At 43.9% G+C, this 27,523-nt stretch overlaps 2 protein-coding genes across 2 annotated transcripts in view; both read right to left on the bottom strand.

The window, feature by feature from the left end:
- LOC142953041 (FERM and PDZ domain-containing protein 4-like) overlaps window positions 1–12,080 on the bottom strand; it is a 53,691-nt gene extending 41,611 nt beyond the window's left edge. The window contains exons 1-2 of the mRNA XM_076095110.1: window positions 11,833–12,080; window positions 5,618–5,803 (exon numbers count right to left, since the gene is read on the bottom strand). Coding sequence (XP_075951225.1) covers window positions 5,618–5,803; window positions 11,833–12,080 — 434 coding nt within the window. The remainder of the gene's footprint in view (window positions 1–5,617; window positions 5,804–11,832) is intronic.
- Window positions 12,081–14,220: 2,140 nt separating this feature from the next.
- LOC142952626 (MSL complex subunit 3-like) lies at window positions 14,221–23,419 on the bottom strand. The gene is made up of 14 exons (XM_076094464.1): window positions 23,201–23,419; window positions 21,965–22,047; window positions 21,694–21,789; window positions 21,263–21,357; window positions 21,080–21,177; window positions 20,696–20,824; window positions 20,427–20,584; window positions 20,016–20,174; window positions 19,661–19,896; window positions 19,391–19,480; window positions 18,914–19,023; window positions 18,603–18,702; window positions 18,375–18,459; window positions 14,221–15,779 (listed from the first exon to the last, which is right to left on the bottom strand). The coding sequence occupies exons 1-14, from the start codon at window positions 23,297–23,299 to the stop codon at window positions 15,680–15,682; spliced, it is 1,638 nt and encodes a 545-aa protein (XP_075950579.1). The 5' UTR covers window positions 23,300–23,419; the 3' UTR covers window positions 14,221–15,679.
- Window positions 23,420–27,523: the final 4,104 nt, after the last annotated feature.

The following is a 27,523-nucleotide window of genomic DNA, read 5'->3' as shown; positions in this document are numbered from 1 at the left end:
TCCCTCATCAATAATGCTTGTAGATAAATAGAGCTCGTCGGAGACACTTGGGAGATAAGGAAGAGTGGGAAACGACGGGAGCTATCTGTCACCTCACTGCTTATTAGTAAGATGCTGGCTGCCCCGCCCCCTCAGCTTTTGTTTGTGGCCTATATGTAGAATTGATCAAACCCTATCAGCTATTCGTCGAGTCCAGCGTGACATTTAATTACGCGCACGCTCGCTAAGCTTGAATGCTGACGAGAGATTTTTTTTTTTTCATGAGCCACATCTCTAGAGGCGGCGGTCTGACAGTCTGACTGCCAAACACACGCACACAAACAAGCATTTACATTCAAACGTGTGCACGCAATCCGTCTCAGTAAAACAGCAACTCACCTTTCATTAAGGTCCTCATCATAAGGGGACATTTATTTATTTATTATAAAAAGAAAATGATAATGAATAACCTGTGGCAGAAATTAGCAAAACATTAATCAAACAGGAATTACAAAATATTTAACAACTGGTTTCAGTGACTTTCAACAGAGTAGAAATAGCTTATTTGAGGAAAAACTGGATGTCGAGACTAAGTGTGATTACCAGCCCAAATGATGCTGGACATAACTGGGCAGAATTCCCAGTGATGAGAGAAACAAAGTGAGCGTCACAGTAATGGCGGAAGTGTTCTGGGCAGGAGTAGCAGTAATAAATAACCCCTGGAACAGAAGATGAGAAGCCTTATTAGGATGTTTTCTGTGTTTTTAAAGCAATTGTATTTGCCTGAGTGTGATTGGACCGGATGTTACACTGTGACAGTATAAATGATGGAAACTTCCGATTAAGGGTTACATCAGAAACTGGAAAACGGTGAAAAGCACCGCCGTCAAGGCGTGTCCAAGCATGCAGAGGTGCTGATAACACTGATATTACATTCATTTGTTTTCTATTCCACGCCATTCTAATTCAGGATGAAGGGAATTGAAGTGTATTTGAGCAAGATGTGGTCAGCAAATAGACCGAGATAATTACACCTCGGCTATTGTTGACAGCCAATTAGAATCTCTAATTCACCTGAGGTGGAAGGAGGAAGACCACCTTAACCAGGACAACAGGATTGAGAAACAGACGTTGACAGGTTACTCTTCTAATCACTGAGCCCACAGTAACTGATCTTCTGGATCTATAGAGCAAAACAATTGCCCTCCCTGGCTGACTTAATACCACCGAATTGAGCTTTTAGTAAGAAGATCAACTTGTCAACCTCAGCCACACTTTACTGCTGGAGGCAGGTGTCAGTGAATCACATTGCCTGTTAATAAATGACAATTTTGCAGATTTTGAGAACTGGCAGTAAAAGGCCTTAATTTTGTATGATGGTCTAAATACTAATAAAGCAAAACGGAAATTGCATAATTGTCCCAGCATATTCCTGCAATAAAGCTGAAGCTTCTAATTAAAATCCAGCGCAACTCCACTTCAAGAAAAGACTATTTGAAGTCAGTTTGACATCAAAGTTAATGTAGTTACTAACATTATTATTCGAAATCTCCTCCATCTGTTGTAATAATTGAACATGCAATGGGACGCTAAGGGGCATATGGGCTTTAAAGCTCACAGTTCCTCCGGTAGACATGCAGAGATCAACAGCACGTGATAACCCCGGTTGAATGGACACGTATCTGCATTCAGTCATTAAAGGATTGTGGCTTTGCACATTAGCTTATCTGACATTTATGGAAGATCTCGGACTGTTTGGAAACAGACGACGGATTTGCACCACAAATCCCCACTTAGCGCCACACGTCCAGATACTCACACTCACTCACTCAGACCACGGATATTGTGTTTGTGCGATAAGTGGTACTCCGAGCGAGATTATCATCATCTGCTTCCAGTGCGTGAACAATGAGGCACGATAAATACACAACAACAACAACAACCACCAACCGAGAATAACAAGCAAACACCCTGTCGATACCTGCCAGCGTAGCTGCACACGGTAATGTGGTATTGATGGTTCAGCCTTGTTGGTCAATGGTGTGGTCAGCTGTTTTGGTGACAGAGTGCCTTGTTAACACACGTACACACATGTCAGCACAACTGCAGCGAGGTTTACAGTAGTACATCAATACACTGCGTGGTGCATGGCCGGATGACACATTTATAAATGCCAGGAAATATTACAAATATACAGGCTAAATCCCTAAAAACAAAAGAAATGAACTAATGGGTGTGCTGGGCATGACTTTGGCATGTTGTCAACAATTTCCTCAGCATTTACAAAAGCAGAGTGTTTCGTGAGCCACATTCTGTGTGCGGATGCGTACAGCAGCACGTAGTTTATGAGACATTTTCTATCAGATCAAAGCGACAGTGCTGCAGCTGACGCCACATTTCAGTGGGCAGATTTGCTCCCCTGCAGTCTATTTTTTCAGGAAGCAGAAATATATAAAAGTCAAAACGTTTTGGGAAACTTTGCTATTGTGTGTGTTTTTGTACATTTCCTTTCAGAGACGCTGGATCTTTTGAAAATCTCAATTGGAAGAGACGAGTAGGCAATTGTGGTGTTTTTCATGATGCATCCTAAATCACTTCTGTTTGCGGAATTGGTATGAATGTCCGTCTGACAGGCGGAAGGGGAAGAAGACGAGGACTAGACTTTGAGCACATGCCAGCAAACTAATCGATCTATTACCAATTTGGCCTCACGGCCCTTCCAGCCTGACCCGACCGATCCGGGAACAAACATCCTGCGGTGCAGCGGAGCACAGAGGTGGAGCGGCAGCAGATTATAATCAAAGGAAGAGCACTTTCAACAGATACAAATTCTCTGCACTTTTTTTTTGGAGAGAGAGAGAATTGTATTAGGTCTCTAACAAAGCAGCCATGGTGAATAAAAATAGATGCACGTTCAACCTAAGATGAAAATGAAATAGAGTTTCTTGGAGGGGGAAATGATTTATTGGCTCTTTACATGAAATGCGGAGCATTGGGTTTACCTTCGTCTTTTTTGTTTTGGTAGGCTACATTTGAACTTAATATAAGCCTCTTCCTTGAACATTCGCGTTCGCAATAGCGAAAGACGATGAAACGGTTTCTGTTATTAAACTGACGGATTATAATGAAACTGAAATTTGATTCTGTATATCCTAAAAATATGTTTTTCACAACAGCATGTATATGGTCAAAACAAATATATTTTCAATGTGTGAGGATGCTGGGTATTAATTAAAATGATTTAAAATAGTAAAAAATCAATATTGCAAAAATCAATCATATCCCTTTGATTAATAAAAAGCAACTATAGCTTGATTAGAAACACTTCCGACTCCGTCTTATAATCTTGTTTAGTTTAATTTTATCTACAGTAATAACACATACTTTTGTGTGAATTCGGTCAATTGTGTGTCCTTATACAGAACAGAGTTACATATTTTAGTTGTGTTGCTGGCTGTACTGCAATATGAATGAGAAAAGTGGCACAACAGGTTCATTTGGTTTCACTTCTATCTCGATGTGTGTCACTCATTCTGCAGCTGCTGAGTCAACATTCAAACATTTGGAATATCAGTGATTTGAAAACCAGGAACAGCAGGTTTAGAGATTGAAAAAAGAATAAATCAGTCCACGCCTGCCCGTCTGACTGACTGACACAGCAGAGTCTGAATCTGAATCAAATTTCATTTGTCTGCTTTCTGGGCCACATGTTTCCTGGCCAATGACCTATCACCTCGCTGCTGTAATCCTTCGACAATGATGCCGCGTTCTGGCGCCTCCGCAATCACACAGTCCACTGCTGACCAGCAGCTGCATGGCTTTATTGTGTTTAGGTACAATGAAAGAAAAAAAAACAGGAGGGGAAACACTTATTTTGTGGGTTAGAAAAACATACCATGAAGTTGTGTTTTATCGTGTTTTAATAATTTGACATGATTCGAATGTGTGTGTGTGTTTATATGTGGATTATCACTCCAAATGACAATCAGTAAACACATCATCATGCTCTAGAAGGGACGATACTAAAGAAAATAATTTATGAACATGCACAGTGTAGGAAGCAACAAGCATAATATATAGCAAAATAATAAAATTTGATGAGACCACACCTCTCTCTCACACACACACACACACACACACACACACACACACACACACACACACACACACACACACACACACACACACACACACACACACACACACACACACACACACACACACACACACACACACACACACACACATCCCAGCAGCCAGCTAGCTAAACCCCCTCAATCCATGATGTAATCTCTAAGTGTGTTCAGTAATTACAAGGTCCTAGATTCCTCCGCTGCTTGGAGTAACCTCGGCCTTACGTAACCGACGGCTCACGTGCCGTCAATTCACCGAGCAAGATTACAATATGGCTGCTTTAAAGCCTGCGGCGACGGAGTCGGCCATTAAATCCACCGACTTGCTCAGATCAGCTCTGGTGATAGTCAAGAGATGATGAAGAAAAAAAACATGCGACGACGCTTTGACCTCAAGGAGGTCACGGGCAATACGAGTCAGTCCAGTTCATCTCGTATTTAACACATCGACAAACAATCATCTTATTAAAACACTAAAGATCAGCACAGAGAGGCCCGTCAATACGTGGCTGCCAAGTTACATCCCGTTCACTTCAATTTGATTGAAGGATGCAAAATTGCACAGTTGAGCACCATGTAACACATACGCATCCAGGAAGAATTAAAACACATAGTTTCGGCAGAAAAACCCTCCAGAAAGAAATAGTTGTGGAATGTAAATTATGCTTGTGACAGCAGTTTTATTCAGTTAACTCATGTATCGCTTTTGTGCAATAATAATAAACCAGATAAAAGCATCGTCAGAGTACCGCTTACATTAATATGGCAATAACAATGATGATCATTTATGGGATGATATAACACTGACACTGAAAATACTTTGGATACTTTATATTCTGTTGCCAACACTTTAATACTTATACTTCAATGCAATTTTGCATGTAGGAACTTTACTTTCAGTGGAGTACTTTGGGTGTGATAACGCTACTTTTACTGAAGTAAATTATTTGAATACTTCTTCCACCACTGATTAAAAACTACCTTCTGATTTCTGCTTGATCACGTTTCATATTTGCAGTGTTTCTACCTCTTTTTTTAACTCATTCTTTTTCAGTGATATTATTAGACACATTGCAGAGCTGACTTTGGCTGAGAAGAACAGTAGAAAAAATGCGTAATACTTAATCCACAAAACATTCCATGCACACAACACGTTTCAGATGAAAACAAACAACAACACAGCCATTTGCGAAGGCGTCGGAAGATCAATCACCAAAAATGGACTTGAGGCAGCACAGCTATTCATAACGAACCTGCGACCCTGAGCCATAGGCCCATAAGAGGCTCCAACCACCAGCGGCAACCTCCATGTAAACCTCCCATGGAGCTTAATCAACAAAGCCCTCACTAAAGAGCTTTATCACTCTGATCAGGAAGTACTGAAAGAGGTGGCAAAGGCTGGAAATGGATCTCAAAGAGATTCTACTTTGCAAAATAAGTCCAACATGGCCAACGACCACGGCGAGCGAACCACAAAGAAGAGACGAGGCGACACCAGGACTTACTGGAAAGCGGTTAACATCCCCAGTTCGTCATCGTCGTCGCACGGCTCCATCCTGTCAGCCGGCCCCGGACAGATGAAGGAATGAACGGGTGGAGAGAGTGGGATGGACGCCCCCGGCCCCACCACCACCAAAAGGCTCAGAGCGTCGGAGAAACAGCTCCTGTCCCGGTCCCTGAGTCCAACTCCACTGGAAAAAGAAAAAAATCCTCTTCCTCTGAATCTCTTAAAAAAAAAAAGAAAAACTCAATTCTCTGTGTGTGCATGTGCATACATGTGTATGTGCATACGTGTGTGTTTGAGTGTGCTCCTGTTTTTCTTTCTTTTTTCATTCCTAGCTTGGTGCCAAATGTTCCAGCTTAGCACTGCTGTGCAGCACCGCTGGTGATGGATTTAGCCGGGGCATCTGGGCCAGCGGGGATAAACTCCATTCACTCACACACACAAACAAACACACACACACACACACACACACACACGCATGCATGCAGAGAGTGTCATGCGGTGTGAGATTGCATGGGACAATGTTGGGAAAAACCTTCCCCCACACGACATCATCCGAGAGATGACAAGATGTGCGATATACAGTGTGCCCGGCACACTCCCACAAACTCAGACACACACGCCCTCGCACACGGCTTGCTCGCAGAGCGGGCGGATCAATGCATGAACAGATGTGTGCCAACTTTAGAGCTGCTACTAAGCGCAGACATCAGCAGCTGTACTTACAACAGGCGTGTGTGCGAGTGTGTTCCCTCAGACACAAAGATGTCTGAAGCCAATCTTATACCCCGACGCCACACAGCGAGGGAGTGTGTGTGAGGGACATACAGCAGACATTTCTCGTGTACGTGTGTGTTTGTGTGTGTATACGTATGTGAACGGATGGGAATCAATGGCTGTGACATGATTCCCTCCTGTCAGAGCAGCCAGAGGTCAGCTGTGCCCCTGGGAACGCAGCGGGCAGAGAGAGATTAACACAACAATAAGGTATACATACACAATAGGAGAAGGACGCAACAGAAGAGTGCAGTCGTCCTTGCTGACTCAGAGGAGATAAACAAGGACTGGTGACAATAAAAATCTGATTGTGTAGAGTGAGAAAGAAAATTTATTCACACACCATCACATAAACTCAACCCTCCCTTTTCTCTCTCGCTCTCTCGCAGGGAAGAGGGGGGGGGGGGGGGGTGAGCACAAACGGGGCACTGGCCTTATAACAGAGGCGGAGTAGGGGGCTCATCGCTGACAATCTTAACCTCCTTTACATGTGGACAAATATGAATCCCGGGGCATATCTTAGAGGGACATAACAAAATGCACATGTTTAAAGAAAGGACAGGAAACAAGTTGAGAGCTTGCAAGTCAAGGGCTCAAACTGCCAGATTGCAGGTATGGAATGCAGACCGTCGAGAAAATAGACCACGAAAGATGCTAAAGTAAGCAGCACCCACTGCTCATGGCTCTAGTGTAGAAGGCTCGACAGGAAGTAGTCACAAAGGACCTAGAATGAAGCATGTTTTGTTTACATAAAATGAAGATATACGGAGGTGATTTTAGCTGCATATGCTATTCAGGTGAAAGGTTCAGAGATGCCAGGAATCCACCGTCCTAATTGAATAAAACATCTGTGAAAGCAAGCGCTATGTCGATAACCAGAATGACATACAGTAGCTACAATCTCAGACACTCAACTCTTGAACATCTAGCCAGCTGGTGAGAAGTGCTGCCTGTCTGATTACCCTCAGATTTATGAGCGCATGTCCTCTACTGTCACCCGTTGTGGGCGAGTACATCATTCTTCTGACAGCTGAACCCTCTCTCTATACGGCAGTTTATTGGTATTACAAAATGCAACAGGATGAAGGTTTTACAGAGACATGGTGGTATAATGCAAGCCCTGCAAATTCCAGTTCAGTTGAGGCCAGCTCCATTTGCTGCTGAGATGCCACCTGGCACTGACTCCTGGCCAGTTGTGTCTAATTTTATATACAGCACAATAAAAAAAAAAAAATCATGTTAGACTGAATCTGTCTATCTGCTGTTACGATATATTGTGTCAACATTAAATGCCAGATGCTAGTGCTCCTCCCTGACATCAAACAGCCTGAAAAACCTAATTTAACTCCCTAGTTTAGTCATGGGTTTTACTAATGAATTCTACTTTTTGAAGTAGAATTGTGCTTACATATTTCCCTGATCATAAATACACGTGTTGGCTCGCCCCGCCTCAAAAGGTTAGGATGTAGAATTAAAGTGAGGTTAAGGTGACTATGACAGTTAATGCGAGGCCGTGGCAAAGGTGAACATGTAGGGAACAAATATGGGATTAAGAAATGGGAATAAGCTCCGAACTGCCCTAAAGAGACATATACAAGTGTGTTTGTGTCGTGTGTGCATGTTATGCTGGGAAAGACTCCTGGCCAAATAGCTGCACCTCCATCATGTCCATCTGGAGGCTTTGTAGACTTTATGTAACCGTGTTTGTTTACTGGGAAAAGCAAGCAAAAGAGTCTCCTAAGTAAAGGCAATTTATTTGTTTTATCCACTTACTACCATGAGCTCTATTTTATGTATTAATATGTGGATTGTCGTGGGAGGGCAGAGGAAGGGAGGGTGGTGGGAGAGACTGGTGGGGGGGGGGGGGGGGGATAAAAGGGAGGACACAAGGAATGTAGGAGACAAAGGTGAGCGCGATATCAAGGGAAGAAGGGGGGAACGGAGAGATGAAGGGAGGGAGGAGGATCTCAGTTGTGACTCATTGTGTACAATAAAAAGATGACGGATAATACATTTGAGGTGCGGGGACTGTTAATCGGCAAAATGCAACGTCATCCCTATTCAGAACAAAAGCAATAACCTGTCATCAATTCTTATCATCTGTATCGCTCTCATCTCATTCACAGCTGGTGGATTTGATGGAACTGACGGCTCACTCCCAAACGCCAAGAGTCCTTACTGTTTCATTAAAAAGAGAATAGAGATTGATCCTCTCGTTAATTACACCCTCTCCTATCAATAATAACAGACCGTGAATTAACTGACCCAGGTACAGGAAATCTGTTGCCTCTGAAAAGTGTGTTTCACCATATTGTTGTTTGTACTAATGCAGTCGCTCAATTACCCGCGAGTCGACGTTCCTCCCCGTCTTATTACTGCTTAAAAGGTCAAAGTTTTGTCAAAAAGACACAATGTGCCATCTGAACTAGCACTGCTCTAGTTTTTCTCATCTGCTCATTGATACGCCGCTGTATTCCACACACATCCAGCCATGCTCACAAATCCAACTGGTGGTCCATTGAGGGGCAATTAAAGGTCGACAGTTTACGCTCAAACGTGATGCAGGGTTTTAGTAAAATACATGCTCTTTAATCTCATTACTTCTCCTTCCAGGTGTTCCTGCGGTATCACATACACGAGAACGGGACGGACGGACAACCCCAAAACATAAAGCCTCCGCCCTGACGCCCATCATTTCTACCATGATGGAGTAGAGAACGTTTTCTATACCAGCTGTGAAGATTCTCTACAGGCTACAGAGCTCATGAAACACTGACATCTTAATGCCCTCAAATGAAATATGAACACGTGTAAATCATGTTTATTTGTATCTATCTAGGCTGTATATGGGTTTAGGCAGCGACCGTCCTACAGGCTGCACTGCATCAAACTTAAGCATGACTTTAAATCCTCTCGAATGTTATGTCAAAACCACAGAGCTTGGGAAAAGTAGAAAATGCAGTTACTGCAGTAAGATAAGTGGGAGGGTTCGGATCAGAGGGCCTCCACCCAACTGTGAAAATGTCTGTCTGCCACACTCTGCGCTTGCCCGGCGAGATGGAAACAACTTCGTCCCAGACGACCCAACGGTTTGCAGCCTCTGCTTCAGATGAAATGAGACACAGCGATATGTGATTCGATATGTGATCGGTGCTGTACCATCAGGAGGTAAAATGGATAAAAATCGGAAGTTCAATCTAGAAATAATCTGAAATGAATGAGGATGAGATGTGAGTAAAAACTATATCTTAACCTACGTCATAACTCAGTGTGCCATCGCGCTGCGCCTCTCTGCTCCAACAAAAACAATAACCACAATTGCTGCAAAATGACTGGATGTTGGGGTCAGGGGGGGTGGGGTGATGAAAGTGGGGGGTAGAAAAACAAAATAAGAGGAATGATGAAAGGTGTGAATCCAGAAGAGTGGTGATGGGGTGAACTAGAAAGTCCTTCAAGCTAGTTGTATTCCTCGTCCCTATCTTTGTAGCTCATTCTGTGCTGTGATTCCCAGGAGCTGACTCTATTTTTTGTCAAGTTTAGTTCTGAAAAATACAGCACAGCAGTGGCAAAAACAGAAAATCAATGAAACGGCAATGCATGTTCAGAAATGGTTATTATTATCATCATCTTGGTTATTATTCTCACGTGAGGCAGCCCATCTTGTTCCAGATGGTCCAATCATGGCTAAGCTTCCCTAAATGCGCCAGCCAATAGGGTTTTAGCGCGCTGACCGCTGTAACCTTTTTAGACTTTAAATACGGCAGAAGAACATTAACTGTTTCCCCGCGCGTCGCTGAGTCAGAGGTCGGCACGAGGAGAGGAGAGTGTACGAATATGAGGAGGAGACGTGAAGGAGGCAAAGGAAAGAGTGGAGCCTCAAAGCAATTAGCTTAGCTTAGCAGAGACACTGAAAGCAGGAGCAAACAGCTAGCTTGGCTAAACAATATTGCAGTATGAAGTTTATGTTTCAAAATAAAACAGTCAAAATACTTAAATATGTAAATATTGCGTCGTGTATATCCTTTTATATATGTTGCACTACCTCTTCAGGAACATTTTCTATGACCCCCTATGTCTACAATGCATTAGAAACATACTTGTGAGTCACAAGCACTGTTTTCTTTAAAGAATCATAGTGTATGAAATTCAAATTGTTGCAAAACATTTCATCTTTTTTTTTTATAATGCATTACAATCACTGCTGTTATGAATTTTAATGTGGTTATAAATCACTCTAAGTGGTCATTGTTTGCTTTATAGAGTGTCATCACAATGTGAGGATACCTTATGCAACAGTGCTCTGCAAAAATGGTTGTGTTGTCAGCGAGATTTACATTCCAATACGTCTTTCTCCACACCTCAATGTGACAGAAATGAATGTCTCGCCGACGTTCGCCACTTCTATTGAGAAATTCCACTTTAAAGTTGGAAACGCAGCTGCTGACAGAGACGGATAAACAGAGCAAAATGCATTTATATTCCTCAGCTAGGTGTGAAATATTCCTCAGCCAAAGTTGAATCAGTCTGTGTAAAGATAGTGAACCCTCCACAGGGAGACATGGCGAGAGTGTCAGCCAGTGAGCGCGTTCAGACGGTTCTTTTTCTGTCGGTGGGAGAGTAGTTCTGTGCATCGGGCCGTGGTGGGTGAAAGAAAGAAATGGGAAAAGAAAGGCTTGATGAACAACACCCAGAGTTCTCCCACTTGCCGGAGAGCGAGATTCCCTGAAGGGTTCAAGGAGAGGTGATTTATGGTCTCTATCTAAACGAACGCAGCGCTTGTTTTATCCACTCCTCGCTGTCCTGCCACTGGGAATCAAACTCCCATTACAGAAGCACTGGTGATTAAAACCAGATGAAACAGATAATCATCGCCACTGTGGGCTGAAAGCTAAGTCTCAGTGAGAGCGCGAGCGTTCACGTACCATTGGAAGAGATCTTTAATCCCCTTCTCTTCCGTCATTTCTAGAGAGGTTACTGTTATTTTTCTTGCTGCTAAATTCTCAACCAGATGAGGGAAGAGCAAAACACGCCTTCCCCGAAGCAAACGTCCCTCTTTTTAATGACTCGGGGGATCAGTTCCAAGCTCAAAACGTATGCAGAACTGCATCTCCATATTGGCGGGTTTAATGAAAACATATCGATCACTCCTCGTGTTTGTATCAAGGGACTCATTACATGACTTTGTAGTCTACAGCTGTAATACATGACGCAGAGGTGACATTTAAGAGCAGTCAATCCAATGAAAAGACTAAGATGCAGTTTGAATGGAATGCATGCATTTCACCGCCGGAGTCACATGACAGTGACAGGAATAAAGTGTCTTGTTTACAAGGACACTCTTGACATGCAGCCATCTGTCTGTAATCCAACATGTAGATACAATGAGTGTTTTCACCTCGCCCCTGATGAGTGCTCTAGTTATTACAATAATGGGCTTACTCTTCGCTTCCGAGAAAAGACGTCTCCCTCCATGCAACCTGCCTGTTTCGCGCCTCGGAAGAGAAGTTGACCAAACAGGGCTTCTTTGGGTGCCGGTCCTCGCCGGGAGCTGTCGGGGGGGTCGAGACTTGGTCGGAGCTGACTGACGTGAGGTCAGTGCTCAGGTCAAATGATGTCCAAGAAGAGTCAGAGGAGGCAAAGGAGCTGGTGTCCACCTTCTCCTCGTGCAATCCATCTCCTAGGTCCATGGCGCAGGAATGAAAACGGAGGGGGCAAAAAGCTGGAGAAGGAAGATGAATGACACAAGAGGAAAACTGACGGAGGACTTGGATGAGGACGGGTAAGGAGATCAATGCGTCAAACGATGTCTGGATTAAGCAAAAGCTCTGAATGGGAAGCAGAAAACACTTCAAAATGAGATAATGGAATGGAAGGAGATATGTCTGGCTTTTCACTCTCTTCTCTTCTGCCTCAAAAGGAGTTCTGAAGAGAGTGACGAGAGGAACGGAGAGACAAAAAGACCAATCAGGGGGGAAACACTAGACAAAAGAGACGGCGATATGGATGTGAGGGCAGGACAAGAAAACCACTCGGGGACTGAAGAGGAAGCCAGACACTAAACCATAGAGAGCGATGAGAAGATAGGACCCACCGGCTGCAGATGGAAGGGGAGGTGAGCACAGACAAGAGAAGAGGAATCAGGTGAAAGGTGCGGGCAGCAGCACTTACGAGGTGATGGCTCGCATCTCATTACACCCCCCCCCCCCCCCCCACAACAATTGAATCATGTGGTAAGCGGATCGCGGCGGGAAATCGATTGGAGATGCATGGGGCGGATTGTACTGGTGGCTTCTGTGGCTACATGATAGCAGCAGGAAGGAGAGTGCCGTCTCAGGTTGCAGTGATGAGCAGTTCATTACCAGAAGTCTGACCCAGTCCAAATACAATTATGGCTCACCACTCAAGCCTATTAGGACCCTGAAATGGGGAAGCCAGGATAGCCGGCCTCCCGAAGGTACACTGGGAATAGATTAAGAGCATTGTTCTTCAGACTGTAAAGATACAGTATACAGGTAACACCTTATTTAGGGTATCCAAGTGTGCACCTATAGGTCAACTGCACCAGAAGCCAGGCCAGCAAATCTGACTTTTTTTAACACCATTTTTAAAAGTCTGGCCTGCCGTCAATATGGTTCAGGAAACAAAACTACTGAGGTTAGGTTTTGGAAAAGACTGTCGTTTCTTAGGAAGTGACTTCAATGTTTTTGATTTAGAGATTTTAAGAGTTAGACGAGAAGTTTGAGGGCACACCCACGTTTGTACATTACCTATGAAGCTCGAGCCAGGAGATGATTAGCTTAGCATAAAGACTTAGCGGGGTGACACGGCTCCCGTGGTGCACTTGAAACGCTCAGAAACCTGCCTGGCAGCACCACTAACGCTAATTAATTAACAAGCTAGATCCCATTTGTTTAATGTGTACACAAACAGAAATGTAAAAACTGTTTTACAGAGAGTCATGTGCTGGAACTAATGAATTAACACTTAGGTATTTATAGTGAGCCATAAAAGGTGCTGTTAGGTTGATTTTTGAGCTTCAGGACAGAGCCAGGCTCGCTGTTTCCCCCGTACGTCCAGCCTTCATGCCAAGTTAAACTAACGCACTCCAAAGAGTTTTATGATGAATGTCAATGAAATTCTCCAAGTGGCAGAGCTACAACAGTTACACTGGTAGACATAAAACCAGGAGATACATTATTGATCTCACAGCATGCCTCCCAAAGCTCACTCTTACACTCAGTAGCTTTATAGTTTGTCAATTTGTCTTCAGGGAGCACACAAAGACAACCAGTGCCCCATTTCTCTGCCAAAGACTTGTCCACCTCTTCTTAGAACAACAAGCACTAGAAGACTCCCATCCATCTTCAGCAGACAAGGGTACATTGATTAGGTTAAAAATCCAACTTCATCACTAATGCTCAGCAGGGGGAACCGTAGCCGCATCGCACCACAACAGATCTGTCCTGCCACGTCGCCTTTCTTTCTTTTTGGAATCAGATTTCATGAAATAGTGTGCAAAGTTTGTTTAAAAGAGAACCACCACAAAACATTTCCAGGGTGTAAGTTTTAAATCAGCTACAGTGCGAGGACATGGAAGGTCAAGGTAGCTGATAAAACTCTGTCTACATGGAACTTTTAATGAAGGAGCGCTTTGTGAGGGTTTTTCGATGATTCGAATGAACGTGCGGCCGATTCATCTCACAGGGAAAAGTACAAAAGGAGGATAAGACGCAGAAATGAGCACACATCAATCAGGATAGTACACGTGACATCCCTGAAATCAGCTGCGGTGGTACAGACATACACAACCAATCATGGCGCTTCATGTATATGTGAAGAGGATGAGGTCTTTATTTAAACTGAAGAAAACAGAGTTTAAAAGAAACAGACGTCACAGTAAAGAAACACAATACGGGAAACATAGAACCATTGTATTACACATAGTAATGTGTTACGTCACATATTGTAAAACCAATTCAACGGACAGGAACAGGGTGATCCAGTGGTGTGCAAAGAGAAATAAATAACATACTGATCAACAGGTATTTACATTTCCACAATGTCATGACGAGAAACCATAACTATCGCTTTTGTTGCATTCACGAGTAATTCCTAGCATTTGTTTAAATGATTATTACAAAAGAAAATGTTTAGCAAATGGCATCAGTTGTTAACGCTGCACATGAATGTATGCTCAATGTGTTCTGACCCGTTCCAGTGATTGTCTAATCTCTCTGGTGCTCAATGAACTAAGCTTGTGTACAACAATCTGTAATATTTGCAAATACTAACAGCATCAGGTCTTTAACTGTGGAATAAGATTAAATGTCTCAGTTATGTTGTACAGACTATTGTCTTCACTTTCTCACCATCCTGTTTGCTAGAAGGCAGCCACAATAAATATCAGCTAGACGTGTATCAGGCATGCAGAGGAGAAGCAGGACAAACCAAGAACTAAGACAATCTCTCAGGGACAGTGGAAGGTGTAATACTACAGAGAGAAGTCCACAGGTAAAACTACATTCCTGATTCAAAGTATTTTAAGAGTCAGTACTATAGAATTGTGCAGCGAAAGCAGCAAAGCACCTCTGGGACGGGAGGACCAAGTCCAGATGAGGATCACTGGCGGAGCTGCATGGGGAGCGCTGACAGAAAGTCAGTACTAAAGAGGAGCCAAGCTACCAAACAGGCAAACCAGCGGTGCCCTAAAGACTATCCAAACTTAGAACAGGAAGATTATCAACCCGTGTCCCTTCTATGAACAGGCCTCAACACTGAGGGTATGAAGAGCGGTAAAGTCTGAGCAGGTGACAAAGGGGGCTTTTTGCCAAGCAATGCTGTGTGTGTGTCTGCTTCCACAGCACACGCATGACAGAGTGATTCAAAGCGGTTTGTATTTGGTTAGCCTCTAAAAGCTGAGAGGCTAGAGAACTTCCTAACCTTAGCCTGCTCCTAAAACGTGTAGGCCAGCTAACAAATAAGCAGATGACAATGAGGAAGGCAGCGCAGGGTGCCTTTACATGCAGGACGGTCCCACAGACAAAGCATGGGCGAGGGTTAGTGGCATGGCAGAAGCAACTAGTGCCACAAGCCAGCGGCAGGAAAAACTAATGTTAGGCCAGAGGAGAAGGAAGGTTGGTCCAGGAAAACAACACGGGTGAACTCCGGAGACAGCTGCTATTTATTCCTCTGCACACGAGCCCAGACAGGTCGGTCTAGACGAGCTGTAGGGAAGGTCAGCGTAGAGACAAGCGTGGGAGAGAAAGCACAATGGCCGACGTCTCCTTCAAAAAATCGGCCTCGGTTGTTTCATGCTGTAGTGGGCCTCGGATGCCGACACATATGCGGACTCGGGAAAGAAATCCTCATGGAACTCTGCCAGAAACCTAAGAGAGAGGACGGGAAGAGGAAGTACAAGAGAGGGAAATCGGGTGAGATGGTTTTGACTCAGGCAACGTTCGGAAGCCCTCGGTGTTCACATCGTGTCATCTGACACGATGTGAACACGAAGCAAAAAACGCTAGAAGAAGGAAAGCATCTCAAATGTCACGTCCCAGTGTATACGCTTGGACTTCTGGTTTCCCTAGATATCCCTGGCTCATTCCACATAAACCCTAGACCCCTTGCCCTCTGCCTGGGGGGGTATACATGTCACACACAAAGCCCCCTCATCCATCCTATACCATCGCCACCAGAGAACAAATCGCTCTGACGGACAGACAGAGAACATGAGAATGACCGACCAGCAGTCAGAGAGGGAAGAGTGAAAGATCCCCCCCCCCCCCTCTCCTTCCCCTCCTCTCATCTAATCAGTAGCGGGGAAAACTAATCCGGAATCTTCTTAGTATCCGCTACTCGGCCAAATCCTCTAAATCTCGCCATCTCATCTTAGCTCCACCGGCCTTCCTAATCTCAATGCAAACAAATTATCCTCATCAGAGGAGAACTTAAGAACGCTTTGACAACGAATAACAAACGAGACAATGGGACAATAGAGGCGGCATGCCAGCACCACACGGTGAGTGAATCAAAGGTGAGCATAGAAATGAAGTTTATTTAAGCCCAATTCTTCAAATAAAAAAAAGTAGATTCAATGACATTCATTGAGAAGCAACGAACGGGTTTCAATGTATATTTATTGATCTGATTTTATTTTATTTTTTGGGGTTCTTTGGTGCCAGAAATCCAGGCCTGTGCTAATCTTTATTGTTGTTGGATCAGTAATAACAAGGCAAGCAGCTTTCGGCACACACATTGTAAATCAGCATAACGTGTGCGTACACATGTACACACACACACACACACACACTTAATCATAATCATTCTTGCGGAGAAAGGGGAGAGTGAGAGATCAACTGTGGCCAAAGCCCAGAATGCACTGCACTTCAGTCTCTGCGACATCAATCAGTTTTTCGCCCGCTCTGCACAATCTGCCACGGGGCTGATTTCAGAGTAAAAGGCATCAAGGCTTTTCCAAAAAGACATCGGTGTTTTAGTTTGTGTCCAGTGTCCTGCAGAGTCTCCAACACGGCGAAAATATGAAGTAGTTACTGAGAGGAACTATGTTTTCTGTATTGAACACCATCGATGCCCATCTTAGCGACTTCAGAGCTGTGGAGGAGATTGAAACTGCAAAAGTAATTTACTTTGAAGCACTTCACTCCTCGTGCAACTTATTGTCTGTGCCATTTGACAGAGTAATATTCTGTGCAAGGAGATGCACCAGTGATTTGCAGTCCAGTGCGACTGGAGTGGATTAAAAGACTTTCTACTCCAACTCCTGATGACACTGCAATATGTGCTTTGCCAAGAGAAACTGCTCATGCTGCTGAAAAGGATGAGGTATTCTATTTAGTGTGGAGTGTTACAGTCCTGTGTTGACAATGACGCTTTACAGCCCTTCTGTCCCGCCGCGGGAGAAAACTAAAAACCAGTGCATCACATATGTAGTTGAATGCTGTAATCACACTGCACACCACTCTCTTCCCACAAACCGACATGAACGCCAACCGTGGCTATTTTCAGAGGACCGCCTCGTGATTTGTATGGCACTGAGTGCCGGGCTCCAGTTTATTTATTTATATACATTTTTGGGGTTGAGTAGTGGAACAGAGGTAATTTTGGCTCTCAGGCTCGGGTCTGTCCCCGTTCCCACTCCGTGGTGAGTTCAGGTGTTGCTCCACAGCACTGCTCGGTGGCAGGAAGCCGGTACTGCGTGTGTTTGATTAGAGAACGAGAGGACCTAAATCCCCCAGGTTTGGGACCGGCTGAACTGAAGATCGCTGGGGAGGATTTAAAGATTAGACTTCCGCGCTTGTGTAACGCTCACTCATCTCCCTCCCTCTTTCTCACTCCATCTCTCCCTCCCCTCCGTCCCATCATGTTCTCCTTTACTTACTCTTTCTTGCTTTCTTTTTTTTAGCAGGCTACCAAATACATTAGGTATTGTGAGTGAGGAGTAAACTATTTGTCAAGGGTGTTCTAGAGATTGATAGCTTCCAGGTTCTTTGTGAAATGAGAACTTCTTGCAGCTCAACGCTGGCAGTAACTATTGAGCTTAAATGCTCAGCGATGTCAAACCTTGGTTAATGGACCGCGCAGGTTAGTACCAAGAAGCATTTTAAGTCAAAGTGCTTCCTATTTTATGTCCCGTTAATTGAATGCAGCCCGTCGTCTTTCTAATGATTCATCCTCCATGGAAATTATACATGATTTAACACGGTTTCTTTCCACCTGACGGCACAATCCACTTTTAGAGAAGGGGGTGAGATATCAACATTATGCCTGAATGTTTCAGTGAGTGACCCAAAGATTGGTACTCTCCCATCTGCACAGCGCAAAGGAACTTGAAACCTCTTTAACCCATTTTAATGAAATCGTTGCTGTCCCTCTCTTACTTACTGAAGCACTTACCTCTGAGACTTCTTACACGTAAAGCTGAAAAAACGGATACACTTGATTTGAACACAATAATCACATACCTGAGAAAGAGATCCAAATGCTTGACAAGGGCTCGGAGGTTCCTCTCTGGGATCTGCATTTTTCCCAGGATCTCAGGAAGCTTCACTGAAAAAAAAAAAAGCACGACAGCAACCATGGGAATATGAAGAAGTTGCACAAAAGGGACAAGAATGCTTCACCACAATCAAACCACTGACATCACCAAAGACAAGTGAACCAGTGTGAGCAAAAGGATAAGAGACACCAACCAAAAAGCCGCAGGAGGTGCTGCGATCCGTACAGGTAGGAGGGTGGAGGAGGCTGGTCATGCAGAGGGTAGTTATCAGGAGTCAGCTTCCAACTTAGGACCTGGTTGACGGAGTAAAAGGAAAAAGCGTTGAACAGACACTTCGAGGTTTTCACATATTTGACAATACCACGTGAGCTGACTCCTGATCACTAATGAAGAAAGGATCAAACAGTTGCTTCAATGAAGGAGGCTATTTATGTAATTACCCTAGTGCCCTTGAGCATGAAATTGTTTCCTATCCAGATAATAGTACACACACAATTTCATCACCTCATTAAGCTCATTGTTTCTCCGGCTCTCATGGCCATAGAAAGGCCCACTTCGCTCTTTGCTTGGCGTCAAGGGCAACGGGGAAGATGAGCCGCTGTGCACTGGGGTTTCTGGGTAACGGGAAACAACGACATGTTTACAGATACATTTCGAGCTGTGTCGCTTATCGCTGACAAAATATACCAACGACAGCAAAAATGAATGCAGGCAACAAAGTCTTGAGGGCACAAACTTCTTCTTAGGAAAGTCTAATTCTTAGGTACTTGAAAGGGGATAAATGTGAGAGGAAAGAAGTAGGACAACACCATCTACTGGGCAAAACGGGTTACTACAAATACAAGAAGGTTGCCACTACAAGTTAAGAATAAGGTTTACCATTTTCAGTAAAGGTCAAAAAAGTGGAACTCGTGGTTAAAAAGTAAGATCACAATAAGCTTATATTTGAAGTCATATTTCTTTAACAGACTGTCATCTTACTTCTCTCGAGGTTGAGGAAGAACTTGGGCTGGGATGAGGTGTCGACCAAACGGCGTTTGAGCTGCGGGGATGCTGTAGCACTGCCTCCACCTGAATCATTACATACATTCTATCAATACATGCCTAAATAGCTCACACGTGAAATTATTATTACAACATGCTTTACAAAACGTAAAAAACACACATATATTACTACTGAAGCATACACGAATAGATGTAGTTTCTTTATATGAAAGACCCTGTTGGATCATTTTCCAAACAAGTGATTACCTCCACTGCTTCCTTCAGCTGGCCGGTCGCCTCCAGATGTGTTCCTGGTGGAGCGTCTGAGTGACTGGGACTGGAATGAGATACAGTCCATGTCAGGGTGACGCCGGCGCTTCGGGGTGGGGGCTGTGGCGGTGGGCGTGGTGGCAGAGATGTCGCTCAGTGCTGGTTGGCTGTCTGTGGACTGGGGGGTGGGCGGGTTGTGGCTCAACGGGCTCGGGCTGCGCTCTCGTTGGGCGCTTCAGACACAACGGGAGAGAAAAAGGCGTACAGCTTGCTCAACAGTCAAACGCAGTCTATCACAGCCAAGCAGTGGCTTCTGAAACAACAGAGACTTGATTCATCATAGCACACTTACTTGCTGGAGCAGGGGGAGCTTTCGTTGGCGGCCAGGAAAAGCCTGGAGGAGCTGACCTTTTTGAACTGGGCTTGTTCACAGGGGTAGAGGAGGATCATGGGTAAGGTGAAGTCAAACGTGATCCGCAGGCCGTCGACCATCTCCTTACACAACTCCTCACTTCACACAAAGGAAATGTAAGGATTAGTTAATGTCCATAATCATGTATGCTGTCTCAGCTGGGCCAGACCTAGAAATGAATCCTACAATTAAAAAGAAAACATCAACGTTTTGGTGGACATATGACTGGGAACCATAATTTATGAATATGGGGAGAAACGATGACAAAACTTGTTGCCTTAACAGATGGTATACGCTGGACAAAGCACATCAGTTTCCATCGCACTCTGTTCAAAGCGTGCGCAGACTCACCTCTTCTCCGGAGGGACCGGCTGCGGGCTGCTGCTCTGTGTGGTGTTCTGCTGACGCCGGTACCGCTCGTTGGCCATGAACGCTTTGTTGATGGCAAAGTGCTTGACGTAGGACTCGAGGATGTGCACGACATTCGTCTGACAGGGAACCATGACCAGCTGGGGAGAGAAAAACATGGACAAGTTCAATATCTTCCCATGCCTACCAGAAGTACCAGTACCGGTATCTGAACAACATGTGTAACACTGCTTAGCATCTGCTGCATGTACCTTCTTCCTCTTGTTGATGTAAAAGCAGTCGTCCTCCAGTTTCTTCTTCAGGACATCGGGGATGTTGAGGTCGACATGGACGATCTTCTCCTCACATTCCCTTTTAACATTAATGTCGGGCTCAACCCTCTGAAACACACAAGATACGAACCTTCAGGTCAACGGTATATAGAAACTAAGAAGATGTGCTTTGCTACGGACAGAAGTCATGGTCTTAAAAGTTATGTTTGGATTATCAAGTGTTGGATAAATCAATAAGTTTTCCGGTGGCACTCACTGCATTGCAAGTTGTTCTAGATACCAGCATCAGCTAAAGGCCTAAAATGTAAACGTTGGTCTAAATATGCCATTGTCTTAGATGGAAACTGAGCTGATCCACTTCACCATTTTGTTGATGTCCTCAGAGAAGGTGCTTTCCCCGCTATTTGAGGATTCAGGGTCAGAGTCGTCCCCGTCACTGCTCCCTGAAGACGAAATCAAGCCTAGACAGAAAAATTCGGAGGGATTAATTTGATTGCTGTGGGAGACTGGGAGCAAAATAACAAAAGGCAGAGGAGGATTTCACACATGCGTCATCGCTGTCGTCCTCCTTAGGGAGAGTCTTCAGTGAAGATTTAGTACCGGACTGACGTCGCCGCCTCTTGGCCCATCCCTTTCTCTTCCTTCCGCCAGGAAATAAAAGAAAACACACACACCCTCTGTATCAGTCTCGTCTAAAGATAGACCTAACTAATAGAAAGGTCGAATCCAAAGCATGTGGAAACAGCACAGACATTGACATGCACTGGACTTGTGGTTTGAGTTACAGGCGTCATGTACAGTATGTTCACGGACAGCGCTGCGCATGTCGGAAAAACTTTTCAAGCCCATTCTATGACGCTACTCTCTCTACTTAGAGAGACCCACGTGATACACATGCAAGAAAATATTCTCAATGGTTAAACACTTTGATGGCATTTACCTGCATGGCTGAATGAATGAACATAATATGAACTTACATGCGACCTAGAGCTTTGCGTGCCAGTTTATGTTGCAAATTACGGTTTTCCTCAGAGTCCCTTAGGACATGATCCTCTGCAGCCCAACGATCCCAGCTACCCAAACACACACATTTAGAAAATAAAAAACATCACACAGAGCTGCACGGGTTGAAGGCAGTGTTTCATATCGATTTCATTACACAAGTTGATGAACATGACATTTTGCAATGATAAACACTACAATGAGTATGATATATGCAAGTAGGGAGGTGACAGGGACTCATCTTACCTTCTGTTCCAACCGTTGAAGTGAATCAGGTACTTTGGGACTCTTCTTCCATGCTCATCTTTACCAATCAAGACATCAAGGACCTGTGACGGGAACAGAAAACAATGAGAAGAGTCTTGCTTGCTCAAGGCTCCTGTGGTTTGAAGGACAGTGCCTTTACTCAAAACTCAGGTAGGTTCAGGTCAAGTCAGCAGAGGCATTTACTCACTACTTTTCTTTAGCGCGCTCTTTGAGTAGTTCCATGCTTTGAGACTTATACTTTCAGTTCCTTATAGTCTATAGGAATATGATCGTTTTTCTTGCAAATTATAGATTTATATATTATAGGTTTTTCTTGCACATTAATACACTCAGATGTATTGTTCAAATCACGATTTTACATAATGAATCAGTTTCCAAATGATATGCTGAGTGGGAAAAAAAGGTCTATTCTGTCATTATCATAACCTATAACCTCATGAACTATGATGTGATTATTCGGCATTTTACATTGTAACGGTAGTATTGCTAAAGTTACTTAAATGAAACATGTTAAGCTTCTTACACCAATGCTAACTGTTAGCTTGCCTCGATTAGCAATAGCCAGGCTAGAATGCGTTGAAGTAAACAAACCCTCCATTAGCGTTAGCTTGCTAACTAGCAGGCTACTAAAAACGACGTTGCGCACATAACGTTAACGAAGATTAAACTCGAATTAGGCTGCAACACTATCGCCTGCATTAAACACGTTTACAATGTTTTTGTTGCTACAGTGGAATGTAATGAAAACAGCGAGACAGTAAATGCTAGTAACGGTCAGTGTTGGTGCGTTTGTTTATTAGGTGTTTCCGTTAAACTACTTTGAATGATAGCCAGCCAGCTATAACTACTTTACTATTAATGCATAAAAACGTCTCCAGCGTTAATTCAAATAGCGTTATTGCATGCCTTGGTGATAGTTTTAGCTGCAACGCTTTATCACGCAACAAAATATCACAGTTGTCTCTCCTACTAAGATCATAATCTTGCGCTTCAAGAAGAAACATGTGTAATCTAACGTACCCGGAAATCATGGAGAAACGGTTAACGTTATCACAGCACATTGTGCATTAACAGCTAACGTTGTTTATCTTAGGCCTACGTGGTCGATTCATATACCCCACACTTTACACAAACTGCCCTGCTTCTCCAATATAAAGTATTCGTTTGGCAAAAGTCGAAATACCGAAGAGCTAAATTACGCATACGAGATGTTACCTTAGCGTCGTACAACACTTTAGCCTTGTTGGGGTCGGGTTCAAAGCACAGGACTCTTTCTCCTTGGCGAAATGAGTACTTAATGCCCCGCGAATTCATTTGTTCATGGCGACGTGTGGGAAAGGGGGCATCAATCTGGACCCTATAAACTCCTTAACCCTTTCCTCTCCAAATTTTCTGCGAGGGGTCTCTCACAGAAACACACTTTGGAGGGGTGGCGCTATTGCGGGATAAATGCAACATCTACTTGCTGCCTTCACTGGCTCCTCGTAATTTCCCCGATCGAGCCTTGTGGGAACAGCACTGGGTCGTTGCATATGGTTGTGATTGCCTTGATAGAATAGATTTGCAATACAAATTCACTTAAAAACCAAGCTTGAAGCTGAACATCACGAATGTATTTTTTTGTATGTGAAATATCACAATGTCAACACTTTTAATAGTCATTTCAAACCAACACGATTTTAAGAATTCCTCATATTATTATGACATTTATGAGTGAGTGCATTAGGCTACATTTAGCCAAAGAAATACATAAATGCATTCTATCTTCATCCACTGTGTAGCATTGTGTTACTTTGTTTGATAATGTATTTATGCAAATCACCTATCCGCGACATTTCACAGAGCACTGAAGGCAGCATGGAAAACGCAATTCAATAAGTTGAAATGGTCTCTCACGGATGCCGTACTAGTAGTGTACTTTCAGAAACTGGTCAGCAGATGTCAGTATACATTAAACTAATTTGCCTTCATTGTGAAGTTACCACCAAACTGCTTTTGTTCTATTTGGTAAATTAGATTTAATACATATATGTAGTACTTTCTAGCATGCATAACATTTCCACAATAAAGCAACACATGCCTTGACTAGAGGAAGCCTTAGTCTGTGTGGACCATGTGTATGATTTACATCAAGAATATAAGTTTATAAACTAATGCTCAAAGACCCCAGTCCTTTACAGGTCTCCATGTATTGCCTAACACACATGTGAAACAGATTTTTACTGTAATTCACCAGTGTTTATCCCAATTCTAATAACCCCTTTTCTCCACTTTCATATGAAAAAGTAGGTCCTACAAGGGTCAAGCCATCTGTGTGCGTTTAGGGGTCCATGACATGAAAAGTATTGAGAACCTGCGGGTAATTTATTGGACGATTGCAAATTACCTCAATTACAACTCTGCAGATACTCAGATTAAATATCTGTATTAAACCACCCTATACAAATTAAGCACACCCGGGTATCATACACATGTTTTGGTATTCAGTTAACACAGTTTAGGGAAGGAGCCTTTTCCTTGAGGCACAATACAGTAAAAGAAAATCCAGCATGTCTCAATAATCTAATCTTCCTCTATTGGAACAATATGTTGGCTCTATAATACACAGAGGTGTTTAGATGTGCAGCCAGGAACATGTGAAAACTTTGTTTGGATACATTGCTCTAGGGTACAAGCCCTCTCTTTCTGTGTTTGTCTTTAATTTGATATCATCCTGCTAGTTTGCAAACAGATTCAATTACTTCTCTAATCACAGAGTTTAATCACTTTAAGAAAGCTGATTTTCTTTTGTAGTAGTAAAATATGGAATAATGCTGAAGTTAATTGTCTTTAACAGATCAAAATAGAACTTGCATCACTGATTTATTGTTTCATATTTCATATCTCTACAAGTAATTTGATTTCCTTTGATTGCTGACCTTGTGACCTTCTCATTCACAGTGAAATGTGCACTGATCCCCGGCACAGGAAACCATGTCTCTACAGCTGTAGCTGAATCGAGGCTCATTTTTGCTTAAAGTGGTTTCAGGCAGTGCTGCTTCACTATTGTACACCAAATATGGACAGCGTTAACACTGAACGTGACGAGCTGAAGTGCAGCCCTGCTGATGTATTGTCCTTCCTTTTAACCCCGACTGATATATTTTGACAGACTTGTCAAATGATCACTGTTTCACATTAAATCTTTTCCACGGTTACGCTGCGTATACAGTCTCCTGCAATGCCCAGCTTGTCTTTGAAGAAGAGCTTGAATACATGCATTCTAAATCTGTGGATCATCATCTTCTCAATAAAGCACTATTGTTCCATATGACTGTTGTTCTTGGCTTTCCCCGCAAATGGAGGAGTTGTACGGGCATAGTTCAGGGCAATACTGCCTCCCTCGGGTCCTGGCTTCTATCCATAAACTGTCCTAATGCGAAACACCATGTTTTCTTTCTATAATACCTCGCTTCTGTGTTTTCACTCAGCCTGTGTCCCCCCCCCCCCCCCCCCCCCTGCAGACTGTTTTTAGAAGGGTCAAATCTATCTCAGCTGTTATCGGTGTCATGTCACGCTGTGTTGTGTGTATGTGTGTGTGTGGGCGCGTCATGCGGAGCAGCTTCATAAGCTCCTTCATCAGCCGTGCGGCACCCTCCTCTCAGGGCTCCTGCTGTCCCTTTTCCCCATACTTTCACACACTGGGCCACACATGATCCGTCTCTCTCTGACAGAGTCTCTCTTTCTCTCGCCAGAGTCTCTCTTCCTCTCGCACAAACGCACTCACTCAGCCATCCTAACATGCTGGGATCACTGAGCTCCTCCACGAGCATCTGTGTAAACAAATGTCTGGAATACAGCCTCTTGCACAGGTGTAAAAAGAAAGGCATTGGCTATTAATCCTTTGGCTCACTTATTGTTCGGCTAATAATAGCACACAGCGGGCTTCTCCGATAGACCCATTATTCCCAGACGGCGAGGTGGATTAATGAGAGACAAGGATTAATATGCCTATTTTAATCCCATGGCTAAATCATGTCTGTGCTGTGTGACCTTCTGCCCGTCTGATGATCGTGTCTGTCTACTCGCCTAATTATGAAAATTAGCTTATTAATCATAGAAATACTGGACTTTTTTTTAATTGCAAAGGCAGCAGGAAACTAAATGGAGTTTAAATTCAAGCTTTTCTGAATGGAATTTGGTGGATGAGTTTAGGGAACTCCCACTGATGGATCATCTGGAGGGCATTTCCATTTTATCAACAAAGTAAAAGAGGAGCCATGGGGGTCTTGGAGTTGACTCTTTAAATGCAAACTCGCCTGGAGAGTTGACCAAATTAAATCAAAGTGGTTAATAATATACTATGTTGACATCAAATGGTTAACAAGCAAAAAATGCAAGAACTTATCTCAAGTTATCTGAACCCCCTCCTACACACACACACACACACACACACACACACACACACACACACACACAATTAAACTGCGTTCTCACTCTCACTCCACTCTAGTTTGGGAATGACCAACGTCAGAGGAAAAGAAGACTCGCTCTTTCTCCACTTTACGCAGCGTCCGAAGCCAGATGCAGGACACATTCCAGCTCTCCGCCAGCTCGTGCTCGGACCTTCCTTTTGGTGGGGAAACGCTAAACTCGCGTCTTGTAGTTGTCGGGGAGCTTTTGAGGGACGCATTGAGCAGCGCTGATGTGAGATAAGGAGACATGTCTGCCGCTCAAGGACTCCTCAACAGCGTCTTCTCCTGCTCCTCTCCGGCCTCCAAAGCCATAACCAAACGGAGGCTACGCCAAACCCGGAGCCTGGACCCCGCTATCATAAGATACTGTGACACCGGGACCCATGGGGTAAGTGGCACACCGTTTTCTGGAGCGGCGGCTGCGGACGCAGGTGCGTCTCCGGAGCGCTCGGCTGTGAAACCGACTTTACGCACCAAAATCCCGACATTTAAGGAGCCCATAACACCGTCCCTATCCTCTCCTTCCATTCCTCTGGATGTTTCGCCGTCCTCCAACTTCCACTTCGACTATGACATCGTGAAGCGTGCCAAAAGGAATACCGCCGGGGATTTACCGTTTCTGGTGAGGGGGCCCGGGGCAACGCCGTCCGGGAGCACCGGCACTCTATTCTCCCCGCGGAGGTGGCTTCAGAGGAAAGCGCAGCCGTCCAGCTCTCACGCTTACGTTGTGTGGAAGTCAGAGGTAAACTTTTTTTTTTTAACTTGGATTCCAGCGCAGTGCATGCGTTTCTTCTTCTGTGGTTTTAATTCAGGGTGGCACAGTTTTTGCAGGTTCAGTGCTGTACTAAATATATAGACATCAGGCAACCAACAAGTTAAACGACCACCTTTTCCTATTTCTTCAGTAAGTTCCTCGTTATTATGCATCCATACTAAAATGCTGTGTCAGTAAAACAGAATTTAGGTCTAACTCCATCCCTCGATTTGAACATACCAACAAGTCTATATGACAGCTCCTGGACCAGTTAGAAAAGCTCTCAGCAGACTTTGTTTATTTCTGCTAGAAGCAAGTCAAGCCCCACTG

Source organism: Anarhichas minor, unplaced genomic scaffold, assembly GCF_050575085.1.
Source record: "Anarhichas minor isolate MPS153535 unplaced genomic scaffold, ASM5057508v1 ptg000018l, whole genome shotgun sequence".
In the NCBI taxonomy this organism is placed as follows: Eukaryota; Metazoa; Chordata; class Actinopteri; order Perciformes; family Anarhichadidae; genus Anarhichas; species Anarhichas minor.
This window is presented reverse-complemented; position numbering and strand designations above follow the sequence as displayed.

Excerpts from the sequence above, each read along its gene's own strand:
- LOC142952626 (XM_076094464.1), bottom strand. The coding sequence starts at position 23,299 with ATGAATTCGCGGGGCATTAAGTACTCATTTCGCCAAGGAGAAAGAGTC. Across the intron at positions 22,048-23,200 it reads AAGTGTTGTACGACGCTAAG|GTCCTTGATGTCTTGATTGG; the intron begins GTAACATCTCGT and ends TTCCCGTCACAG. Across the intron at positions 19,481-19,660 it reads AGCTGAAGGAAGCAGTGGAG|GTGGAGGCAGTGCTACAGCA; the intron begins GTAATCACTTGT and ends GTAATGATTCAG.